The sequence below is a fragment of the Prionailurus viverrinus genome, chromosome B2 (genome assembly GCF_022837055.1).
Source record: "Prionailurus viverrinus isolate Anna chromosome B2, UM_Priviv_1.0, whole genome shotgun sequence".
Lineage (NCBI taxonomy): Eukaryota > Metazoa > Chordata > Mammalia > Carnivora > Felidae > Prionailurus > Prionailurus viverrinus.
The window spans coordinates 36,635,048-36,657,413 of NC_062565.1; the positions used below are offsets into that span (position 1 = coordinate 36,635,048).

At 46.7% G+C, this 22,366-nt stretch overlaps 1 protein-coding gene across 1 annotated transcript in view; it reads left to right on the plus strand.

Annotated features, from left to right (window-relative positions):
* The window catches only part of ZFAND3 (zinc finger AN1-type containing 3), a 328,034-nt gene extending 306,315 nt beyond the window's left edge, over window positions 1-21,719 (plus strand). The window contains exon 7 of the mRNA XM_047858007.1: window positions 19,350-21,719. Coding sequence (XP_047713963.1) covers window positions 19,350-19,504 — 155 coding nt within the window. The 3' untranslated portion in view covers window positions 19,505-21,719. The remainder of the gene's footprint in view (window positions 1-19,349) is intronic.
* The last annotated feature ends 647 nt before the right edge of the window (window positions 21,720-22,366 follow it).

Here is a 22,366-nt window from a genome sequence, read left to right on the forward strand (position 1 = left end):
TAGCTATTCTAGTGGGTATGTGGTGCCAGCTTGGTGTGTTATATTAATTTCCCATCACACATTTCCCTGATAACTAGTGATATTAAGCATCTTTTTCATAAGCTTTTTGGTTACTTATTTATCAGTTCTTCTGTGAAGAGTCCATACCTCAAGTATCTTTACCATTTAAAAAAGATGTACAGCATTGCCATCTTAACAATATCCCAACCCACGAATATGGTATGTAAGTCTTCTCAAGTTTCTCAGCAATATTTTGTATTTTTCAGTACCTTTTAAAGAACTTATTCCCATTTTAATTTTTTGATGCTGTTGTGAGCAGAATTTTTAAAATGTATTTTCAGATTGTTCTTTGCTGTCACTTCACAACACAATTTTTGCATATTATTTTTTATTCTGCAGCTCTAATTCACTTATTAGTTCTAGATTTCTTAGGATTTTCTACATCCATGATCATGTCATTGTGTATAAAGGCAGTTTTACTCCTTTTCAAACTTTATGCCAGTTTTCTTCTTGCATTGTTGCACTGGCCATGACCTCTACCATAATGTTGAATGGAAGTGTTGAGACTGGATCTCTTTGCCTTTTTCCCTGATCTTAGGTAAAATTCTGTGTTTTACAACTAAGTATGATTTAGCTGTAGATTTTTTAAGTTTAATTTTTTTTAGTAATCTCTACACCCAGTGTGGGGCTCAAACTCAGAACCCTGAGATCAGTGCATGCTTTTCCAACTGAGCCAGCCAGGCACCCCATCTGCTGTAGATTTTTTATAGCTGTTCCCCACCTCTGCCCTTCTCTGACATTTGTAATATTTGTAGCTGTTGAATACATTCTAGGAAAACAGGCAATATTCAAATACATCCCCCCAAACAGATGATATAGCCCATGGTGAACTACCATGTGGCCTAAAAAAGATGAGCAAGGGGCGCCTGGGTGGCTCAGTCGGTTAAGCGTCTAACTTCAGCTCAGGTCACGATCTCACAGTTTGTGAGTTCGAGCCCCGCATCGGGCTCTGTGCTGACAGCTGGGAGCCTGGAGCCTGCTTGGATTCTGTGTCTCCCTCTCTCTCTCTCTCTCACCCTCCCCCCGTTCATGCTCTGTCTCTGTCTCAAAAATAAATAAAAATTAAAAAAAAAAAAGAGCAAAACTGTGTTTTAAAAGTTTTATCATCCAGAGGCACCTGGGTGGCTCAATCAGTTAAGCGTCCAACTCTTGATTTCAGCTCAGGTCATGATCTCAAGGTTCATGGGATCAAGCCCTGCATTGGGCTTTGTGCTCTCATTGCTTGGAATTCTCTCTCTCCCTCTCTTTCTGCCCCTCCTCTGCTCATAACCACTCTCAAAATAAACATTAAAAAAAATAATAAGAGTTTACCATCCCATGAATTCATTTCTGTTTACAGTTGAAGCATATTCCCTTTGTTCACAGTTCTGTGTAATGTGTCTCCATCTATAGTGGGGAAAACCTGTGCCCTGAGAATATTCCTCTTTTCCTCACACCAATATCATAACAAGACACCAAAATGCTATTCTGTCTGGGTTATTCTCACTTGAGGTAATAAAAGCAAACCACACTGAGAGAAGCTTGGAAATGCTTTGCTTGAATTCAGTGCTTTTACCACAAGACACAATCACAAAAATTTGTGGGTAGATAGATAATAAAGGAGCCTTAGCAGCCATGCCAACCCCACTTTTTTCTATAAATGAGGAAACAGATCAGAAAGGTTTCCACTAGCCTCAGATCACACCTGTGTGCTAAAATATTGGTACTTCATGCAGCCTTTGTTGTAAAGCTCAGGGACTAAAAAGTTCCTGCCCAGGGTGACTGCTCACAGCAGTGCCTGCTCCCATCACATAGGTCTTGCCCCCCCCCCCCCCCCCGCCCAACTATAACTCTTCATCACACATCCTTGATGTTGGCTTGTTGTTACCACCAAATCCTGCTGGTCTCTTCTGAAGTACCCAAAAAGATTTCTTGGTCTTTCTTTCAAGTTAATACACCTGACTATTTTCACTTCCTCTTAGTTTGGCCTCCAAAACCTAGCTCAGAACTCAGGACTCTTCTATGAACCCTTTGCAGCAAAATGTCACCAGATTAGACCATTAGCAGTAAAGATAAATAAAGTAGTATTTAGACAAAATAATAGGATTTTTTATTAAATTTTTTTTCTTGCAGATTAACAACAATTTGTTCACAGAGTTTTGCTAAATGTTCTTTCCAAAGCCTTTAATGTATGTAGTTAAACTAATTTGTGTTTAATACGTTGTATACATTGTATAGTACGTTGTAGTACTATACACATAATGTACTATATACATAATGTAGTACATTGTAATAGCAAATATATGCTATTAGATATTACCAGTCTTCTCAAAGAGATTCTTACTGCGATTCCCTCATGAGCACTGCTGCTTGAAAAATGTGGGCCTATCCCCAGATAGAAGGGGATGCTTCTTTAGAAAGTAAAAGTGCAGTTGCTCAGGTAATTCTCTTATACCCCAATGTTTGATAAACTGTCGGCACACTTAATATCTCATTGTTTTCATGGGAAATGCAAAGGTAATTTAAGACCAAATAGAATTACTGGACATGTCAAATAAGGTGATCCACATCATAGAAGTTTTATATCAGATCTAGTCAACTCCATTCTCTTTTACTTAGAAATTTACATCTTCTGAGTATTTAACACATGCCTTCCTCTACTGATCTTCTCTTCCCTCCTAGATTCTGAAATCCTCAAGGGTCAGGATCTTGTATTATTCTGTAGCTTCCCACTGCCCTTATTAGAGTATGTGGCCTATGGTGGTACCCAGACAGTGTTGACTAATAATGTGCAAGACAAATCGGAGGTCACAGAAATGTGGCGTTCTGGTGAACCTGCTGATTATCCTTAGGAGAAAGCCCTTTTGTAGTAGTAGTAGTCGAAGACATGCCCAAGCAAGTGAATGAGAGGATGTCTGGGCTGGTCTCCATGTTAATTCTGGAAGCCAGGGTACATGTGCAACCTGAGGGTTTCCCGGTGGAATATTTGGCTGGAGGAATAAGGTGTAGATAGGGAACCTTACCATTATTTGTTGTTACATACTTTTATCTGCCTTGAATTTTTATTGGTAGGGGGTAGAAATCAGCCAAGACATACATACATCAGATAGGGTAGAATTGCTTGCTTGGTGTAATTAAAAATATTTGATAAGCTTATGGTTTAATTAAATATTCGACTTTGGGAATGAGTGTGTTTGCATTAGTGAAACCTGTGATTCATCTTGCACATGAATAAAATGAGCTCTTTGGAGGTCACAGACCTGCTGTATACAACCACATCAGTCTCTCATTCCTGCCTAACCTGTCACACTCTGGCATAGATTTCAAGTACTTAAGCGACTTAGAAGTCACCCATCTGGTGCCTGGCCAGCCCCTCAAACTGACCTTGAAACCACAGCAGCAGCAGTGCCCTTGCAGGTAATCCAGCCACCGTGTACATCTTCAGCCTGGAGGGAATGTGGCAGGTCTTATTGCCAGGCAGCTTAGACCACCTAGGTGCCTCCTCCATTGAATAAAAACAGCCTTTTTCTATAATGTGCCCTTATTTCTCCTCACTCTGTCCTCCAGAGTGACCTGTCACAAATCATCTTCCTCCCCTGCAAGCCTGTTCCTCAGATACTGGAACACAGGGGCTTTGGCTTTCTGGCACCCCAGTCCTCCAGTAGCAAGTCCATTCACAAGGACTGAAGAACTTGTGTGGGGATGTTATGGCCTAGGATGGGATATAGGCATGATAGAGTGGGCTCAGTGTTTGTCTCCACAGAATTCCTCATCAGAAGCCCTTACAAAATCTGGATGTCTTTTTAAACAAAAACCCTTCTTTACCTGCTGATCTCCTTCTGAAACTGCTAAAAAGTCTTCTCATTTATGGAGTCCATGGCTGACCTCTGTTGTTATACTTCTCAGAACATACATTAGCTTTCCTTCCTCCTAGACCATAAGCACTGGAGGGCAGGGACCATATGGTGTTCTTCGGCAGCTTCTACTGTAGTAGAAGTGCACTGATACCTAGTGACCATTCGAGTGAATGAGTGAACTCTACCATTGCAGTTGTGATCCTCTGGGTAAAGGAGAAAGTAACAGCTTTATTGAATACCTACTATACAGTGGATGCCTACTCCTATGTTCCATCACTTGACCCTAATGAAAGCATTGCTGTGAAATGGTACTACGTATTTACAGAAGAGAACACTCAAGCTTTGAAGTTGAGTAACTCAAATACTAAGGGAGTGGCTGGCATTGGAGCCCAGATCTGTTGAGCTCCCAGAATCCCACCAGTGTTCATGTCCCCCTACTGGCCCATGGGTGTCCTAAACAGTGAGAGATAACCTGCAGCATGAGTTACATCTAGTTTCAGCCATATAGATCTTAGCCCATTTGTTAAGCACTGCCCCAATTCAGAGATGCTTTTTATTGAACAATGAATGGTAAAAATGTATGCAGCCTACTATGTGAGAACCACTTGAGACGGTGGTAATAAGTCATCCCAATATACTGTTTCCAGTTTGCTCCATGTGCCACTTGTCACTCCATCTAGATAAGATGCTTCTGGAGGACAAGGTCCATAGTGTTGCCACCTTTTTGTTTCTCACTGTGCCTGGGTAATGTGAGACACAGTGGCACTTAATTCTTATTGATGTGAACGTTCCATTTTTTCCTGAGTGCTAATTCATGTCCTCATTGTCCTTGAAAACTTACCCACTCCAGGATACCTTATGCAGTTGACCTCTCCTCAGTGCCCCCGATTTATTGCATATAGCTGGGTTGTATTGATTTTATTTGCAGTTGATTTCTTGCTTTGCTTCTTGTGTCCTTCAGCTGTTTTCCTCTCTGCACATCTCCAGCTGTCTTGAAAGGCAGGAAAACTAGTGACTTTTTTCTTTTCCTTTTCCTCCACCCAGCCCCTAGAATAGTGCTCTGTAAACATTGCACAGATGACCAATAAATACTTTTGACTCCTTGAGCCTGATAGCTTCTTTTCCTTGCTGGACTGACAGCCCAACACTGGAGCCTGAATCCTTTATTTATTAGATGAGATTTCTATAGCACCTTTCCTCTGAAGAGATCAATATCAATAAAGTTTGTTTCTGCTTCTGGAAAGTGCTTTTACCTAAGCAGACCAAGGCTCTGATAAGATCACATGATAGTCCTTACTCCTCAACTATTGGGCCCTAGAGATGTAGACTCCAAGAAAAGCCTCACCACTTCAGGTTTGGCTATCTTGCGGCCAGCAATGAGCCTGAATAAGACTGTGACAAATCAGCAACACAGGTTCCGCAGCATCGGTTGATATTATAGGTAGTGTTATATATATAAAGAGAACTTGCATTTGGGGGGCACAGCCATCTTTTAGAAGACAGATATGGGGAAGGTCACCTTAGCACTCAATATGTATTGTCTGCCCCCTGACCAGAGCCCCATCACAGTGTTTGTGGATTATAGTTTCTCAGATAGTGGTTGGCGTCATTAGAACCATTCAGTCTCTGAAACTCAGTGCCACTAGGGAGAGCGTCCCTGGGACAGGACCCAGAGACTCCAAACATACACATGCTGGGTAGGTGGGAGATACGTGCTGAGAGATGGCACTGTCTAGCTGCTGAGAAGAAATGCTGATTTGGGGTAGTCAAGGCCCACTGTGAAATATGGCACAGAATTCAGAGGCCAAAGACCAAAAAGGATGAGTCAGCCCTATAATTCACTGGAGAAGTGCCTAAGATAATTGGGTCAGCTGGCTTCTCTACGAAATTGCTCACCTTTCCACATATCCTTGTTTGTACAAACATTATTCCCATCCCTATTCAGGCTTAGGCAGAATTGAGCAGGAGATGAAGTCATCTGCCATGTACTTTCCAGACAGATGACAGCTGCACATGTAGAAGCTACATAGTGTGGATACTCCCACTGTCCACCAGAGTCGGTCTGCCCTTGAGCCTACTGTCCAGAAAACCCCCTCTGTGGTCAGAGCAGGTGTCAAGGCAACCATAGCTACTGAGGCACCTTGAGAAACAGAAAGCGGGAGTGGGGGGGTTTGGGGGGAGGTGTTAGAAAAAGGAGGAAAACAAAGTAGAAAAGGACTAGAAATGTAAGGAAATGGGAAGAGGGCAGAAATGGAGATGTGGTGGGTGGGGAAGTCCACTGGCATTTACTCAAGGGATTGTGTGAGCTTGGGAGGGTGCCCCAGCTTACCTCTTGCTGAGATTTGAAGGATGTTCCCTTTCCCTGTTGTCGCCTGTGGAGTTGACAGGTAGAGCCACCTGTACTGTCTGCTTTATTCTCAGTGTGCAGCACAGAGGCATATTTGGAAGGAGGGGATGACAAGAAGTGCTCCTCTTTTCTCTGGGTACCTCCCTGTACATGATCACGGGGCCTCACCGACTGTTGTACGTGCTGAAATGTGCAATGTCATGTTGGATGACTGGGATACAGATGGCACTGGCCTATGGGAAACTCTGCCCAGTGGCTCTCTCCTGCAGCAGACAGCCAAGACTGCTTCATTTTTCCTGATGAATTCTCCAGAACAGTACTTTCTGGCTGCAGAGGGACTAGGGGAAAGTATACCATGCAGGTGTTGGATGCTCTCCTATGGCCAGAATTTTCTAAGTATCAATCAAGATGTTGCTTGGATGCAGATGGGTTGTTCTTAGGCTGTAAGGTGGGAGGTGGCAGGCAGTGGATACTCTGTTGAAGACGTTTCCTGTGGGTAATGGAGGCTTAGACTTCTGGCAGCCCACTTGTGCCTTGAGGAGCTGAGCAGGCTTCTTCCTCTCTAGATTATGCTGTATAGCAGCAGGCCTCTCCACACACTCACATGCTCTTCTTGAACCCAGGTGGCTCCTGGGAGATGGAAACTATGAGTCAGCACATGATGGAGTTTGTGCATTCTTGTGACTAATACATAGTATGACATGTGCTCCCTAGAGCGGTGCACTGCAGTGTAACAGATTCACCTGGGAAGGGGAAGGCTTCCAGATTTACAAATTAAAGGGCCAGGTTGGTGTTCATACTCTTGTATCAATTAAATTGCTCTTCCTTTGAACTTAACTACCCCAGGATTAATTTTCCATGGAATCTGGAATAAATGACCAAAATACTGGGGGGTAGAGTACGAAATGAATGTCAGTGGGAACTTGGGTGATTATGCTTCAATTCTTCATTATCTGTACTCAGCTCATTTGTGATTATGAGTTACAGCAAAGTTTTAATTCCAGGAGAGCATCTAATGCCATCTTGGACATTTCTGGGTTGCCTCTCAGAGTGAGCTCAGTGAATATAGGTTCATATTAATAATGGCAATAGAAAAGCATAATTAGGAAAGTAAACCGGATACTGCAAAACAATGGAATATATCCAAAGCCAGACAGTAATAGTTTTTAGATTGCACTCACTGTGCTCCTGTTTACCCAGGTAATTGGAAGTAGACTGTGTGGTGGTGTTCCTTTCCAGGGGTGGCAGGGAGGGGCACAGTTACCAGCATTAAACATTTCTTTTATTGCCAAAAGTAATTTTCTTCTATTTTTAATGAGTCAGATGTTGACTCAAATTATTTATTTATTCAGTCTACTTGAGTTCCAGAGGAACAGCAGGGAAAACAGCAACAAAGTCCCTGACCGCATGGTGCTTTTATTCTTTGGGAGGGAGATGCAGTAAACAAGGGAAAAGATATAAATGAGATATTTTGTGGTAGGAGTAAGTGCTGTGGTGTAATAGGATGACGGAGAAAGAGAAGGGCTCTGCCCTGGGTGGGGGTGGGGTGGGGGTGCTGCAGGTAGTGGTGGGGAGGCTAGCATCTGGAAGGAGGTGAAAGCTGAGCTGAGACATAAAAACTGGTGAGAGCCAGCCATTCAGAGAGCTTGGGCAGGGGAAGTGTCCTCGATGGAGAGAACAGTGAGGTGACCCTGAGGGAGGAACAACCTAGCATATCAGGACCAGAAAGGTGGCCCGTGTGGTTGGAGCACAGTGCGTGAGGAGAGGCGGGCAGGACCAGATGGGGGATAGTTAGACCTTTGCAAGGTCTACTAGAATTTTACTCTAAGTAAAAGTAGTGGGAAGGCATTGAAGGGCTTTAGGCAAAGGAGTGGTGTGATCTGATTTACATTTTATGTTACATTTCTATCCCTCTGGGACATGAACACAAATGCTTGTGTATGCATACACTATCAAGAATACATAAGAACTGGTCGTAGTGGTTGCTTTGCCTCTGGGGAGGGCAACTGAGAGAATGGGAAGGGAGACTTAGTTTTTGTTGAATATTATTTCCTGCAAATTGAATTTCTGTTATATTCATGTATTACCTATTCAAACAGGAATTAATTAACAAATATTAAAAAGTACATCTCAAGTCACTTGCCCTGAAAGAAGGAAAGAAAAAGAAAGAAATCCCTCTAACTGCTCTGAGAGAGAAGGCTGGGGGTGGGAAGGCAGCAAAGGCAGAAGAGTGCAACTGCATTGTGGGCTCCAGGTAGCCATGTTGGAGGCTTGGCCTCACTGCATCTCAGCCTTTGCTGGCCTTTGTTCTGTTCCATCAGCATGCCGCACTCATTCTTGGCACGGGAGTTTTGCATGAGATGATGGCGAGAAGCACTTGGGCAGATTTAGAACATCAGTTAGAGGTATATCCAACAAGACTAATAATAAAGTTGGCGCGAGGAATAAGGGAATAGGAAACCAAGAAGGAGGCCCGGGTTTGGCTTGAGCAACTGTGTGGATATGGTATCACTCCCTGAGGCAGGGAGGATTAGGAGATGAGCTAATACAGGACTTTTGTTTTGAACATGTTACAGTTGAGGTTCCTGTTAACCAGTCTGTTCTGGTGTGTTTGTCAAGTAGTAAGTTAAATATAGGAGTTTAGAGTTTAGGGGAATAATTTGTGGATGGAAATAAAAGTTCCAGAGGCATCAGTGTTTAGACTGTACTTGAAGCTTTGGGTCTGGATGAGATTACCTACAGGAGGGAATGTACAAAAATACAAGAGGACTATATTCTGTAGTGGTTTCAGAAGGGAAGCCAATAAAGGGTCCCAAGGAGCTATAGCCAGTGAGGTGGGAGGAAGATGAGGAACATCACAGAACACCATAGAAGCCAAGGGAGAGAAATACTACAAGAAAGGAACAGGAGACAGATGCTGCTGAGAAGTGAGGGTGAGCAGGTTGGATTTGGCCACTTGAGCTCTTGACTGGCCTTTATCTGTCCCCTGAGGTTCGGAGCACACAGTCTCTGTAACTAACCTCCCGTTCATTAACTCAGTTGAAATATTTTGAGTGAACCACACACTGTTCTAGGCATTAAATTACAAAAGCGTGGTTCCTGCTTTCAGGAAATCAGGAAAACAAGTTAAATGAAAACATTACACAATGACTGTATAATTATAATTGTGACCAGTGTTTCAAGGAAAAGTCCAGGATGCCATGAGAGTGTATAATGGGGCTCTAGATTAGTCTGAGAGTCTAGGGAGGTCTTCCTGAGGATAAGCCATTCAAAGTGAGGCCTGAGGAAGCAAGCATTTGGTTAGGTGAGTGTGTCAAGGACATAGAGTACAGGAGGGTGGGGGGGTGAATGGCATGAGGAGAGACAAAAAGGCAGTGGGGTATGAGAGTGAGCTAAGATGGTGAAATTGATTGTCATTCTTGGGAAACCCCTAAAGGGTTTAAATAAGAGTGTGATTATCACAGATCAGGGTGTGTGGGATCACAAGGTTGTTAGAGTGGCCCTAGCAGGAGACACTGGTGGCTTTGGGTGCTGGTGGTAAAGGTGGAAGGAGGAGAATGAATTTGATTTTGGGGACTAGGATCCACAGGACTTGGTAGTTGAATGTGAAGAATGAGGAATATATCAGTGATGACCCAGGTTTGTGTCATGAGCCACTGGCTGCAAGGTGAGCCTGTTCTGCTAGAGTGGGGGACACTGAAGAAGTATGTTTGTGAGGGAATAGCAAGTGTTCCATTTTGGGCACCTTGAATCTAAGATATCCAACTTAGCCCGTAGATAATTGGATACAGAGGCATAGAGCTCCAAAGAGAGAGGTAGGTCTGGGACAGAGAAAGACATTTCAAAGTTGTTGGCCTATGTGGTTAGAGTTTTAAACATTGGGGCAAGTGTGGGTGAGACAAAAAAAAAAAAAAAAAGAGTCCAGCGCTGAGGAATTCTCATACTTAAAGGACAGTAGGGAGAGAGAATAAAAACAAGGAAAGCAGTATGTGCCCATGGGAGTAGTCAACTGTTCCAGACACTATCGAGGAGAACTGAAAAGAGCCCATTGGGTTTAGCAATGAGCAAGCTCCATTCATGGCATTTATATACCTGGACTGTATAACCTTATCTGTGCCCCCCTCCCCACCCACTCTCCGAGTGAAAGGGAATTGGGCTGTGAGGTCAACTCCCCCCACCCAGGCAGAGAAGAAGTCTCTAGGATCCTGGAGTGGGTGGTCCATTCATTGGGGGTTTTAACTGTCTATATCCATGGTTTGGTTTCAAGTCTGAATTCATGTGTACGGCTAAAGCATTCTTCTGCCACTGAGTAAGCCTCTCTCCCTGCAGATGAGGGGTGTTTAAATAAAGTAACTTTAAAAATGGAGAATCAAGAAGCCAGCTTCTCTGCCCTCCCCTCCCCTCTACACACACTTAGAATAGTGGACCTCACATGTTGTGGGATTTGTGACTTTAAGGCTTAAATTTTGTGAAGATCAAGAAGAGCGTGCTTGTACTCTGGAGGCCCTCAGAATGACCTTTCTGAGTTAATGTGAAAACGAGGCATGTAGAGAGACTTTTCATTCTTAAAAGAAGCACAAAGCAAATGCACGTGACATTGGCACCATTTGGATAAAAGCATAATTGTTTTCAGAATGTCTACAGCCCATTCCTTTCTCTTGTTCCTGCTTTCACCGCAGCTCCCAGCTCGACCATCTCAGGGAAATAGACACGGGCTCTTCAGCACACGGTCAGTACGTGACCAAACTTGGAAACACACTTGCTCTGCCTCTGCTTGTGAGAGAGGCTTGCAGAATTCACAACCATACCTGTGGAGAAGCCCCCACAGGAGCAGAGAAGCTGCTCTCTGCTGTCCTTGGAAAGTTTGTGTCCCTTTCATGGTGTCCCTAACCAGTGAGTGCTTTCTAGGCTGCCCTGTGTAGTCTTCATATATTTAAATCAAGTTGCTCTAAAATTTGCATATCTTCAACAGAAATCTTTACTGAGCTTGTCACTTACTGTGCATCTGTAGTCTGTACAAAGAGGTTTGTGAAGAGGGGCAGAGGAGACCACGTGTTCAGAGGAAGATTTCACGTTCATTCTCCTTTGTCAGTAGCAGTTTCTCAGAAGGAAACCAGAGTCTAGACTGAGAGGTAAACGGGAGGAGGAAGAAGGGGAAGGGGGCTCCCAGCCTTGAAGTCGAGTTTGTTAGTTATATCCTGTAAGGTGAGGGGGTGACAAAAGCTGGAGGAGCCATCCAGCAGCAGCCTTCCTCCAGCCGGGGGCTTCGTGTGCACTAGCTGCTTTAATGTCCGTAACCCCGTTTATGGGCGGTACAAGTGAGGCTCCGAAAGGTTGAATGACTTACCTGTAACACACAACTGTCAGAGCATTGCAGCTGGAACTTGAATCCAGTACTTTGGCTCCAAAGCACAAGTTTCTCACTGGGTTTTGCAGAAAGAGAACTTGAGGTTGCGCTGTTTATGGGATTTGCCATAGGTACCTCCCAGTTCCGATCTGTCATCTTCGTACTCTGTCCCATGACCTCACCATATGGATTGAAAGGCCGACAGAGAAAAATGGAGAAAGTATTCCTTTCCTTTCCAAGTGTTGTTCTGGAGAGAGACACATGGCATTTACAGTCGGAGGCCCCCTGACATTCTGTGACTTGGGTGAACTGGCTCTTGCCAGTGTAGCCTCAGGGATGGCTAAACAGGCCACAGTTCTCTGGAGAGCCTGGCAGCTAAGTTGCTCCACTGGGCCCAGGCTGTGCCCTCAGTGGCTCTTGGGTGGGGTGGGTAGGGCCCTTTTTCTTGCCTACAGTGCAGCTTTGGAGCTAGTTTTCTAGGAGGGTTCTCCATTTGAGAACGTAGTCCTTTAAAGGACAAGGAAATGCTGAAAGAGAAATCTCCAGCCTGTTGGGAGGAGGATAAGGTCACCCAAGAAATGGAAGTTTCCTGCCAGGACCTCACTATTATCTGGAGACCCTGAGAGGCCTGTGGTGGGGGGAAGGAATGGAGCAGAGGCTGGGACTGCAGGCACCTGCTAGGGTTTTTCTGGATCATTAAAACTGCCTCAGGTACCAAGAGGCTAATACTGCCTGCCTTTGCTACTGAAATGGAATGATGTTTGAAAATGCAAGTCATTATTCCTGTGGCAAAAACTGTCTTGAGCCATTTTCTCTTAGTTTTTAAATATATGTTCATCTGTAGATAAAACAGCCCAGCAGAATGTGAGCCTACAGCCAACCCCCTTCTTCCTTGTGCGCTGAGGTGTTACCGGGCATGCTTGGAGGGTTCTCACAAGTCAGAATTGATGGCACAGTATCCTTTGTGATGCAGGTGCCCTGCCCTACCTCCCACCCACGGTGGCAAAAATAGGACTAGGCTTTTCCTGGGTGGAGGCAAGAGTGAAGGGGGCAGGACTTGTTCTGTGAATGTCAGGTAAAGCAAGGTTGCCTGAGTTGGGTGATAGGAGACATTACTGGGACAAGGCAGACATTCCCCCCAGAGGAGAGGAAAGAGGTCAGTAGAGTTTTTGCAAGAAGGGAGCTATCTAGAGAACAATAAAGGATACCAGGAGTGGTGAATTTTGTATACTTTTAAAATGACGTGTGCAAGTTGCTTCAGGAGCTTTGTTATTACACTGGACCACAACACCTTTTTCTCCCTCTGCTGCTGTCTCCTCTCCCAGAGCCACTTGCTGAGTGCACACAGCCACCTTAGGAGCTCAGGGCACCAGGCTCCCATATCTTTGCCTGCTGTCACACTGCTTTTTTGTTCTAACATTTAGCTTGTATCTAACTGGTATTATAATTGATTTGGGGGAAAACAGATGATTGCTTCTGTTTTAGAATTGTCTTGGTATATTTTAGTGGTTTTTATTAAATTGTTGAGTAGAATGGGCTCTTACAAACTGAAGGCTCTCCTTCCCTTTGAAAAACAGACCGATGCCCACCTTGATCTACTGTGGCTTTGGTTCCAGCACCCTGGGCAGCTGACCCCTGCCCATCCACCCATTCTCTCCCCCGGCCCAGCTAAGCACTGTGTTGGCCACTCATGAGCCACTTTCCAGTTCTGTTTCTTGGAGCACGATGCTTTCCCCTCCACCATGCAGAGCCAGAGATGGAGGAGAATGCAAAGCAGACACACTCCGTTCCTGAATCACTTGTAGCTGCTTTGCCCATACCCTGGGTATGATGAAATAAAATGTGTTAAGATCCTTTAATATGTTTCTGTGCTACAAATTCTGCCTTGGGCATTGGGTCAGTGAATGTGGTGTAATCCGGGATTGCTGCTGGTGGGAGTATAAATGGCTAATGCTTTCCAACAAGCTTTCCTGTAGCCACCTGCTGTTCCCAGCATGTACTTACAAATGAGCTATGAGGTCACTGTGCTGTCCTGAGCTTTAAGAAACTTTTACCTTGCTGGAAAAAAAAATGTGATCCTTTTTTCTAACAAGCTTGCCTGGTCATTTCAGACACATGGCTCAGGCACATTTGTCATTATTCTTTAAAAAGATAGGAAGTGGTGCCTATTGATGAGTTAAAATTTGGAGTGTCTGTTGCCGAGGTTTCTCAGGAAGCTTCGGGAGGCGTCGGGTAGGCTGTGTTTGCTGGAGCCCATGCTCACGTGTAGGAACAGTCTCTGATTGTCCTCCTAACTGCATGTACACTGCAGCCAGCACAGGTAGGGGGCTGGAGGGCAGACGTGACTGCACAGACAGCATGCACACGTGCACTGCCACCTCAGGCTGCTCACCGGTGGATCATTTTTACAGGGCCTCGGTCCCCAAGGCTTGTCAGTATTTTTAGTTTCTGCTTGAACCTTTGCTTTGACAATTTGAAATTCAAATGAGCAAGAAAGTGTAAAATATTTCTTACAAGTGAGGTAGAAACACCTAAATAGCTGGAGCTGAGGCCTGCCCTGGTCTGTGACTTTACTAAAACCACCGCGGTGGGTGAGCCTTCAAGTTGGGGGGGGGGGGGGGGTGGAGGGGGTCAGATCCTGTGAGAAAACAGATGTTTAATTAATTAAAGTCTAAAACTATCCAGAGCTGCCCAACTTTGCCAACTTTAAATGGGGCTTTTTACTCTAAGATAAAGCCGATAAGCAGCATTTCTGTCTGACAGAGATTGAATAAAAATGTCAAGGGCTGAGACTTGGAATGTGGATTTTGGCATCACTTTCTTTGCCTCCCTTAGGAAATTCCATGGATAAAGTTCCAGCCCCTGCTTAATTCTTAGGGTTTGGAGGGAAGTGCTGGCTGTGGGGGGGAGGAGCCCAGGGCCTCAGCCAGAGGGTAAGGGCTACCCTGCCTGCTGCCTACAGAGTGTAAGGTTGGCTCCCTCCTTCTGCCCCCCAGCTCCTCCTCCTCCCATCTCCCTGCCCCCAGTACCTTAGCCATTTCCCATGGCTTGTGGGTGAGGGAGCAGTGGAGGGATGGAACTGGTAGGTGAAGCAGTTATCTGGTTCTAGTGCCCTCAGGGCCTTGCCTACCAGCACTACTGAGAGGTAAAGGACACAGACCCTTTCTTCTCAGGTCTTTGGTGAGGCTTCTTCCCAGTGTTCCTCTTGGGCAGTGATAGTTGTGGATTTTTGTAAACAAGTTAGTGAAACAGAAAACAGTGTTAAAACTTTCATAGCACTTAGAGAAAGGTGTTGGGTGTCATCTGTGTTTGATGATGGCATTTGTACAAATTATTCTCTATCCTGTGTGTTTAGTCTCAAAATACACATACACACACACACACACACACACACACACACACACACACACACACCCGTGTAAGCAGATGTGAAGTTTAACTGTGGATGAAGGCATCAGAATGAATTGTATGGCTTCCAGACATTAACTTTAAAAGCTAAAGAGTCAGAAGTTTGGTTCCCACCAAATGAGCATTTTTAGAAACATGCACTTTTCAGACCTTTTCGAGTCTTAGAAGAATGAGCCTTAGTTCCATTTTGTGCTGGGAATGTATTTTCAGGGCCATTGGGTGTTGACCATCTTTAGGTTGATATGGCATATGGTCATGGGTGCCACAGGCCCCAGGCCCACATCAGGAGGGCTGAGTCCAGAGGAGTGGTTTCCATTAAAATACCTGTCCTACAAGAATGCCCCCAGGCTTCTCTGTTGAGGGCCAGTGACTTGAATGCTGTCTTCTGTATTTCTCATGCCATGTGAGGGAAAAACCCTTTCTTGTATCTCTGAGTGATAGAGTTAGGGAAGCTTCTGGTATCCCCCCCACCTCTTGCTGTCCATAGCCACAGGCTTGGGCAGGGCACTGGGATGAGCCTGAGTAGGTCAGCCCTGTGACCATCTACACAGTCATCCTCTTCCCTCCTGATGCTGCCTGCTTAAAGAAGGTTTTTTCAAACTGAGGATGTAGCTGCTGGAGACCTTCCAGCTCAGCTCACTGGGAGGGGGCTGACTGGTATCACCTGCTGTGGGGGCCTCCTCTTCCTCTTCCTGCGTGAGGGATGGGCAGCCAGAAGCCAGGGAGGGGCAGGGGGTGGGGCATGGAACAAAGTGCACACAGAGTTGCTGCTTCACCCTCCCTTTTTAATCAAGGGCTCATCCCAAATTGTTCTTCAGTGCCAGCTAGTGAAGAAACACCCACACAAATTCTTGAGTGTTTCGTGCAGATGTACTGAAAACAACCCCAGCAGCCTATAGGAGCTCTGCAGCTTCCTCCTACGCCAGTATTTCATGGAAAACCAGGAATCCGGGCCTCTCGGGAGCAGGGCAGCCAGTTATGTGACACCAGAGGGGCAAGGGCTGAGGTTAAACCACATTTAGCAGGCATGTCATATTTTCAAAAACTTTGGCTTTGGGTGTTTTCATTCTCTTTTGGGAATCAGCGTCCTTTTAATCATATTCTCTTACCCTGATCCATCCTCATCCTGCCAGAGTACCATGTGGTATGTAGCTCTTATAGGCAAACGTATATTGAATTTTTTTTTAAAGTACATGATGCTGAACTATGGGGGCCATGACGAGAGTGTAGGTATGGATTGATTGTATGTATGCAAATTAATGAGTGAATTCAGTTTTGATATATAACTTTTTTAAATTAGGGGAGAAAAGAATTGTGTAATCCTCTGGTGATGATACCAAACCCATATTGCAGCTCAGCTGATCAATTCATTGTCCTCTGTGCTTTCATCCCTTCGGACACTGCCTTGGTTGACCCTCTCTGGAAGGCCCTAATTGGTTTCTAATGAACACTGTGGAGGATGTAGACAGAGGCTGTAAATCCCCTTGCGCTTTTAAACTGTATTCATCACTGAAATTAAGAACAATCATCTTCCCTAGCAGCCTGAACTCATTTCTCCATACCCAGCTCTGTTTAAAGAATTCAATCAGAGAATAATTGAAAGTTCATGACACTTGCAATAGTTTCTGGAAACAGATCTGTGGGTACCAAGAAAAGAGGATAGAGATTCGTCTACCCACGGGTCATTCCCGCCCCCCACCACCCCCATCTGTATCCAGAGCAACCCATTCCCGAATACTGACACCAAAATGCATTTAGCCGATTGGCTGCTGTCAGTGGATCATACCTGCTCAGCATTTGGGACAAGTTCCAGCATGTAACTTCCTTTTGGTGAGTGACCCTGACAGGAGAGGGGATTGACTTAATTTATTCCAGCTACTAACCTCAGTACAGCAAGTTGGGAAGCTAGCCTTCTAGAATTTGCCCAGACACTCTTCCCCAGTGAATTACAATGCCATATATTCTAATTGTTACCCGTGCTACACCCAAGTGTAGCTGCTGTGTAGTGGTTTTTACCTTACAGAAATCAAAGCCAAGTGTCAAGTTGTATCTGACAGAGGTACACAGAACTCGGAGGGAGAAATGAGGTGTTTCTGGCTGGATGGAGAATCCTCGGGTGTGTAGAGAGAGCATCAGGCAGCTGTTGTGGTTGTCACGCCCTGTTTCCTTTTCCACACGGAGCCTGGGGCTCTCAGATCCCTGAGGGGGGCTGCTCTGTAGCCAGGGGAAGGCAAGCTAAGCAAAGTTGTGCGGGATGTGTAGTGAGGACAAGGCTGGAGCCTCTCCTTTCTGCCCCACTCTGCCTTTGACTAATGAGGTGTTAGGCTGAGCCAGGGCTCAGTTAATTTCAGAGGTAATCCATTTCCTGCTACTTTGATTCAGCCGGCACCATTCATCAGAAGCAGAGAAGAGCCCCTGGGACCTTCTCCTACATCATCTCCGTATCTTGAAAACAAGGAGGGAAGGGGGCATTGGGGGTTCTCCCACCCTTTTTATAGATGCCGAAGTTCCAGAAGTATGTCAGGACTTGGTGGCAGAAAATGCCTACCAGCATGTCATGGTGCCATGCTGCCAGCGCCCCATCAGAGCCCCTCTCCCCACAGGTAGGCTTGCCCCAAAGGACAGCTGTGCTGGTTAGATGGAGGATGTATATTGAGGCCATCCACACTTAGGCTGGGAAGTCCTTTAGGACAAAGACAACACTATCCAATATCTTCGAGTAATGAACTTATCAGTAAATATAACACATGAGCTCATTAATCTTAACTTTGCTTTTGGACCAAGTGGGAACTCGGCTTCTCAGGAGACAAAAATTTCATCTCTGTTCTTTTCCTTAAACCCAGTCCCAATTTAGAGTCAAACATATTGCCCTGCTCTCCCTGGGAAGCAGTTAATAATGTGTTTTCTCTCACAGCGGATGGTCCAGTCAGCCTGGTCACTCAGGCTCTTGGGCCCTGTGCACGTGCTCTATGCACAGCATGGGCTTTAGGGCATCAGAGCAGGGCTGTGAGGGTCAGTTGAGGAGTGTTCTCTAGATGAAGTTAACCTTACAGGTTAGGCTGTTGAAACTGTCGCCTGTCCTGGCCACTCAGTCTTTGCTTCAACCAATGTTATTCTTCTGTGAAAAGAAAAGAAATGGAGGCTGTGGAGATGGATGAAGGGAGTGACTGGCCGTTCGCTCTGAGCAGTGAGATCTGGGCGCAAAAGAAATCTCTGGGAAGAGGTGGTGGTTGCGAGGAGAGCCTTGGCCTGGTGGGGCTGTTGTGGGATGCCTGCCCGCGCACACAGGGAGAGGAGGTTTAGGGAAGATTCGCCTACAGGTCGGTCCTGTGGACCTGGTCTAGGCCTGTGGCCACATACGACTGATGGGATGAGTGAGGGCGATGGGCCAGCCAGCACTGGCAGGTGGCTTCCCAGCCTGGATCTTTCCCTCCCCCTCCCTGACAGAGAGGGCCAGACAGACCTTGGGGACATCAGCAGTTCTAGAAATGGAGCAGAATGGGGAGGGAACAGGCCACATCCTTGGCAGCTCTGTGTTACCTTTGTCCTTTGAGCCTCCTGCTGACTGCCTGAGGGCCACCTCTTATTTCCTACCAGAGGGCCTTCACCTGCACCATCTCCTTGCTCTGTTGGCCTCTCCTCAGTCCTTTGTTCTGCCAGGCTCATCAGTGTTTCCCTTGATTTCTCTGCTCCAGGAAGAGGGAGCAATCCTGTAGCCTCCTACCTACCAGGTGGAGTTAGAAGCCTCAGGCTCCTTTGAGATGGATGGCGATTAGAGCTCAACATTTCTGTTCTTTCCCCTATTTATATGTAATACCTTTTCTGGCACTCGAAATAATCCCCTTTTCTTTGAGAGTCTCCGCTCACTTGTGGGCTGTGGTTTGATCACACCCACTGTCCCCCCTAAGCCCTCACTGTACAGGATGTAATTTAAGCCATAATCATTTCTGCTCCGTCTCTGCCTCTTAGAAATGGTGGGTGTCCTGTGGCTGTTACAGTTTGCCCAAGCTGGGAAGGTGCTGAGCTGGCAGCTTTCTCCCCTCCCCCCTGTTTGGTGGGGAGGGAGGGGCTCAGACCCCCCCACCCCCACCGGGAAGGGGGCGGCGTGTCTCACTGCAGCAGCTGAGAAGTCTCTGGCCTTCTGAGGTCCTGGAGGAGGAGCTGTGGTAAAGGCCCCTTCCTCCCAGGCGGCTGCTGTGTAAACTCTCTCCGGTGGCAGGAGTGCCTGCTGTGCGCCACTGTCTGCTCACTGAGATGCCCCTCCATCCTCCAGGCCAGAACGAAAGCTGGGGTTTGGACATTTGGAGGCCCACCTAACAGTCTGTTTTCTTTGCTTCTCCTACTGTTGCAGGTTATGTGTTCTGTATGTTACATCGCCTCCCCGAGCAGCATGACTGTACGTTTGACCACATGGGCCGCGGCCGAGAGGAAGCCATCATGAAAATGGTGAAACTGGACCGGAAAGTGGGGCGCTCCTGCCAGCGCATTGGGGAGGGGTGCTCCTGAAGGCCAGGCATGGCCGCCACATGACGCTGTTCTTAGTTCACTAATGTTAGCCTTATTTAGGACAAAGTCAGCCAGACACCTTGTACTGGGCACGCGTCAGACTACAGCCAGTCCGTTTCCTTTCTTTAGCCAGCCATCCTGGTACTGTAGTTTAGGGGTTGATGGTGGTTGAAATTGATTTCTGGCTGGTTACTAAGGTGCCTGCTAGCCATTGTATAAAATTAAAACGTGAAGAATATTTTTTTTTGAGCATGGCTAGTGGATTTAAAACAACACATACCTGTCACTGCTGGAGTCAAACTTATAAAAAGCCTTAAGCGGAAAGTGTTCCAGACGGAGACTCTGAGTTAATAGAGGAGTAGAAGCTGGTGTTACAGTTCCCATGACGCACATGGCTTTGCCAGAAACTCTGGTTAATGTTCGGCCTTTCACCTCTTCACTTATCCTTAGTCCCAGTAGCCAGGATACCTGATGGCCACGCGTGCCTTGGCCACAGGAGGCTGTTGAGATTGGCCACGTGGCTGGGCTGGGTGGTGGCTTTGCTCTCCCACAGAGCTGGAAATGGGGGTGGGGGGGCAGGTTCTTAGGAAAATTTTTTTACCTGACTTGCTATGAAAAAACTCTCTCATCACAGGAGAAGAGAAACAATAACCTCACTTTGAAAATTAGTTCCATTCAAGACTAGTCCATGTACAAGACCCATCTTTTCTACACAGGACCCACGGTCGTGAGAAGCAGCCAGGGCGCACCCTGACCCCACTGGCTCTGGTTTGCCATTTGCCAAGTGCAGGGATCTGGCAATTGATCAAATAAGGCTAATTACAGCACAGCAGCTGCGGCTGGGATCTACAAACTGGCCTCTGCAGCTATATTTCTATATTGGGATTTTTTAAAAAGACATTTCATGGCCAACGGGAATCAGTAGGAGGGCTGGGGAGCGTCTGGGAAGCTGCTGTCCGCAGACTCTGCCCCTTCCAGTGGCACCCACTCAGCCCTCTGTGGGCCGAGAGGATGGTGCCATGGCCTCGCCCCTTGTGTCTGTGCAGCTCTGTAGTCCAGGGACAACCTCTACCACATAGGTTTAGGACGGGCAGGCAGCATACGCCAGAGGAGCTGTGGGTTGATCTGTCTAGAACAGTGGTTCTTGGCCCGGCCTGGCTCTGAGAGACCTTTGCTCTGGCAGTGGGGTGGGAGGGCACATTTATCAGCCTGTCCCTCTTCATGCGGGCAGAAAGGAGTCAGTAGCCACGATAGCTCAGGCCAGGTGGGGAGGGTGGCTCTGGGCCTGTTTGCCCGTGTTAGGGAATCATCACCGGTCGGGTGGGGGCGGGGAGGGTGGACAGGATTAAGATTCCTGTCTTAAGCCTGAACAGGGTTGAGTGGCCCAGAGACCCCATCTGGTCCAGGCTGGTGAGAGTCGGAGGCTCCTGCAGAGGCGGCTTGGATCTGCTCACACACAGGCTACTGGAATAGTTAACCCAGCAAACTTTCCCTTTTATACCACAACAAGCAGCTCAACTCTGTCTGCAGTTCACAGCTACACACCTTGCAACTACAAGTGGTTTTGATCCGGAATACTGAAATAGGAAATCATGCTCTTCCCAGCCTCTTCCTTCCATCCCACCCCCACCAGAGTGGAATCCGCTGCAAAATCTCCAGCCTTATTCTTGCTTCAGGACCCAGACTGGTGTCTTGCTCTAAGGCAGCCCAGGGCAGAGGGGCCAGGTCTGCCCGCGTTTACCACTGTTGTCAAGCCACGGCCCTCTGGCCAGTACATGGCCATCCTCAGTGAGGCGGCCGCCTAGGCCCCCCCGCCAAGCTCTGATCCCGAAGAGGCCACCCACGCGCCCTTCCGGCCCTCCTCAGGCCCCACCGCTGCTGCTTCGAGGCAGGGATGGGAGGTAGGCTCTCTGGGGAGCCTGGTGGCACACAGGGCTCGCAGCCCATGTTCACTTCCTGATGGTAGAGCTGGGGGTGGGGGGAGGGCTTGTTCCCCTGCAGTATCTGTTCTGTGAAGTTTGTTAAATGTAAGGAAAGCTTAAATTCTTGTATCTTTAAAAGAGAAGATCTTATTTAACCCTTTTGTGTTTTAGATTTACTTACACACATAGCCTAGAGCTCAGTTTTAGTTTTAACATTGTGAAAATATTAAAAGAATCTTGTAACTTTATTCTTTTTTCTCCTGCTGAAAAAAAATTAAACCAATCGTATGAAAGTTTGGATTTCTCTGTTTCGCCAGTTCTCCAAAGTGCTACCTGTATAACCAGAAAAACGGTACAGTGTCTCCCTGGCCGGAGCTAGGAAGAGATGAGGGAGGAGGTGGCTCTTGTGTGCAGCGTCCCCTCCATTCTCTCCGCGGGGGGAGCGGGGGGGGGGGTCACACACGTCCAGGCTAAACAGTTGCTCTCCTTGTTTCTGTTGGCGGGTTGTGCCTTGGGAGGCCCCCGGGCTGACCCTGGATGAAGGTGTGCCTGCTGGGCCAAGTCTTTGCTGGCAGCAAGGAGGTCACCCATGTAGGGGAGATAGGAAGAAATAAACACCAGCCCTGAGGGAGTCCCTCAGTTGTGCCTGCCTTAGGGGTGCCTGGGTCCTGGGGGGCGGGGAGGGGCAGCATCTCAGAGACCCGGATCCAACTCTGGTGTGGAGGAGGCATTCGATACGTCTTCATGTGTTTGAAAATGTGGCAGAAGAGTAGCATCCCTCCTTCCCACCTTTAGGGCAGAATATTTGACCACACAGTTGCCATGCAGATGATGAGAAATCCTAAAAGGAAATTAGAGGTGTATGGTGGAGGGGAACAGGCAGATGTGTGCAAAGAGCACAGGAGTGTGGTGGCCTTGGAACCCGCTAAATGCACCTCTG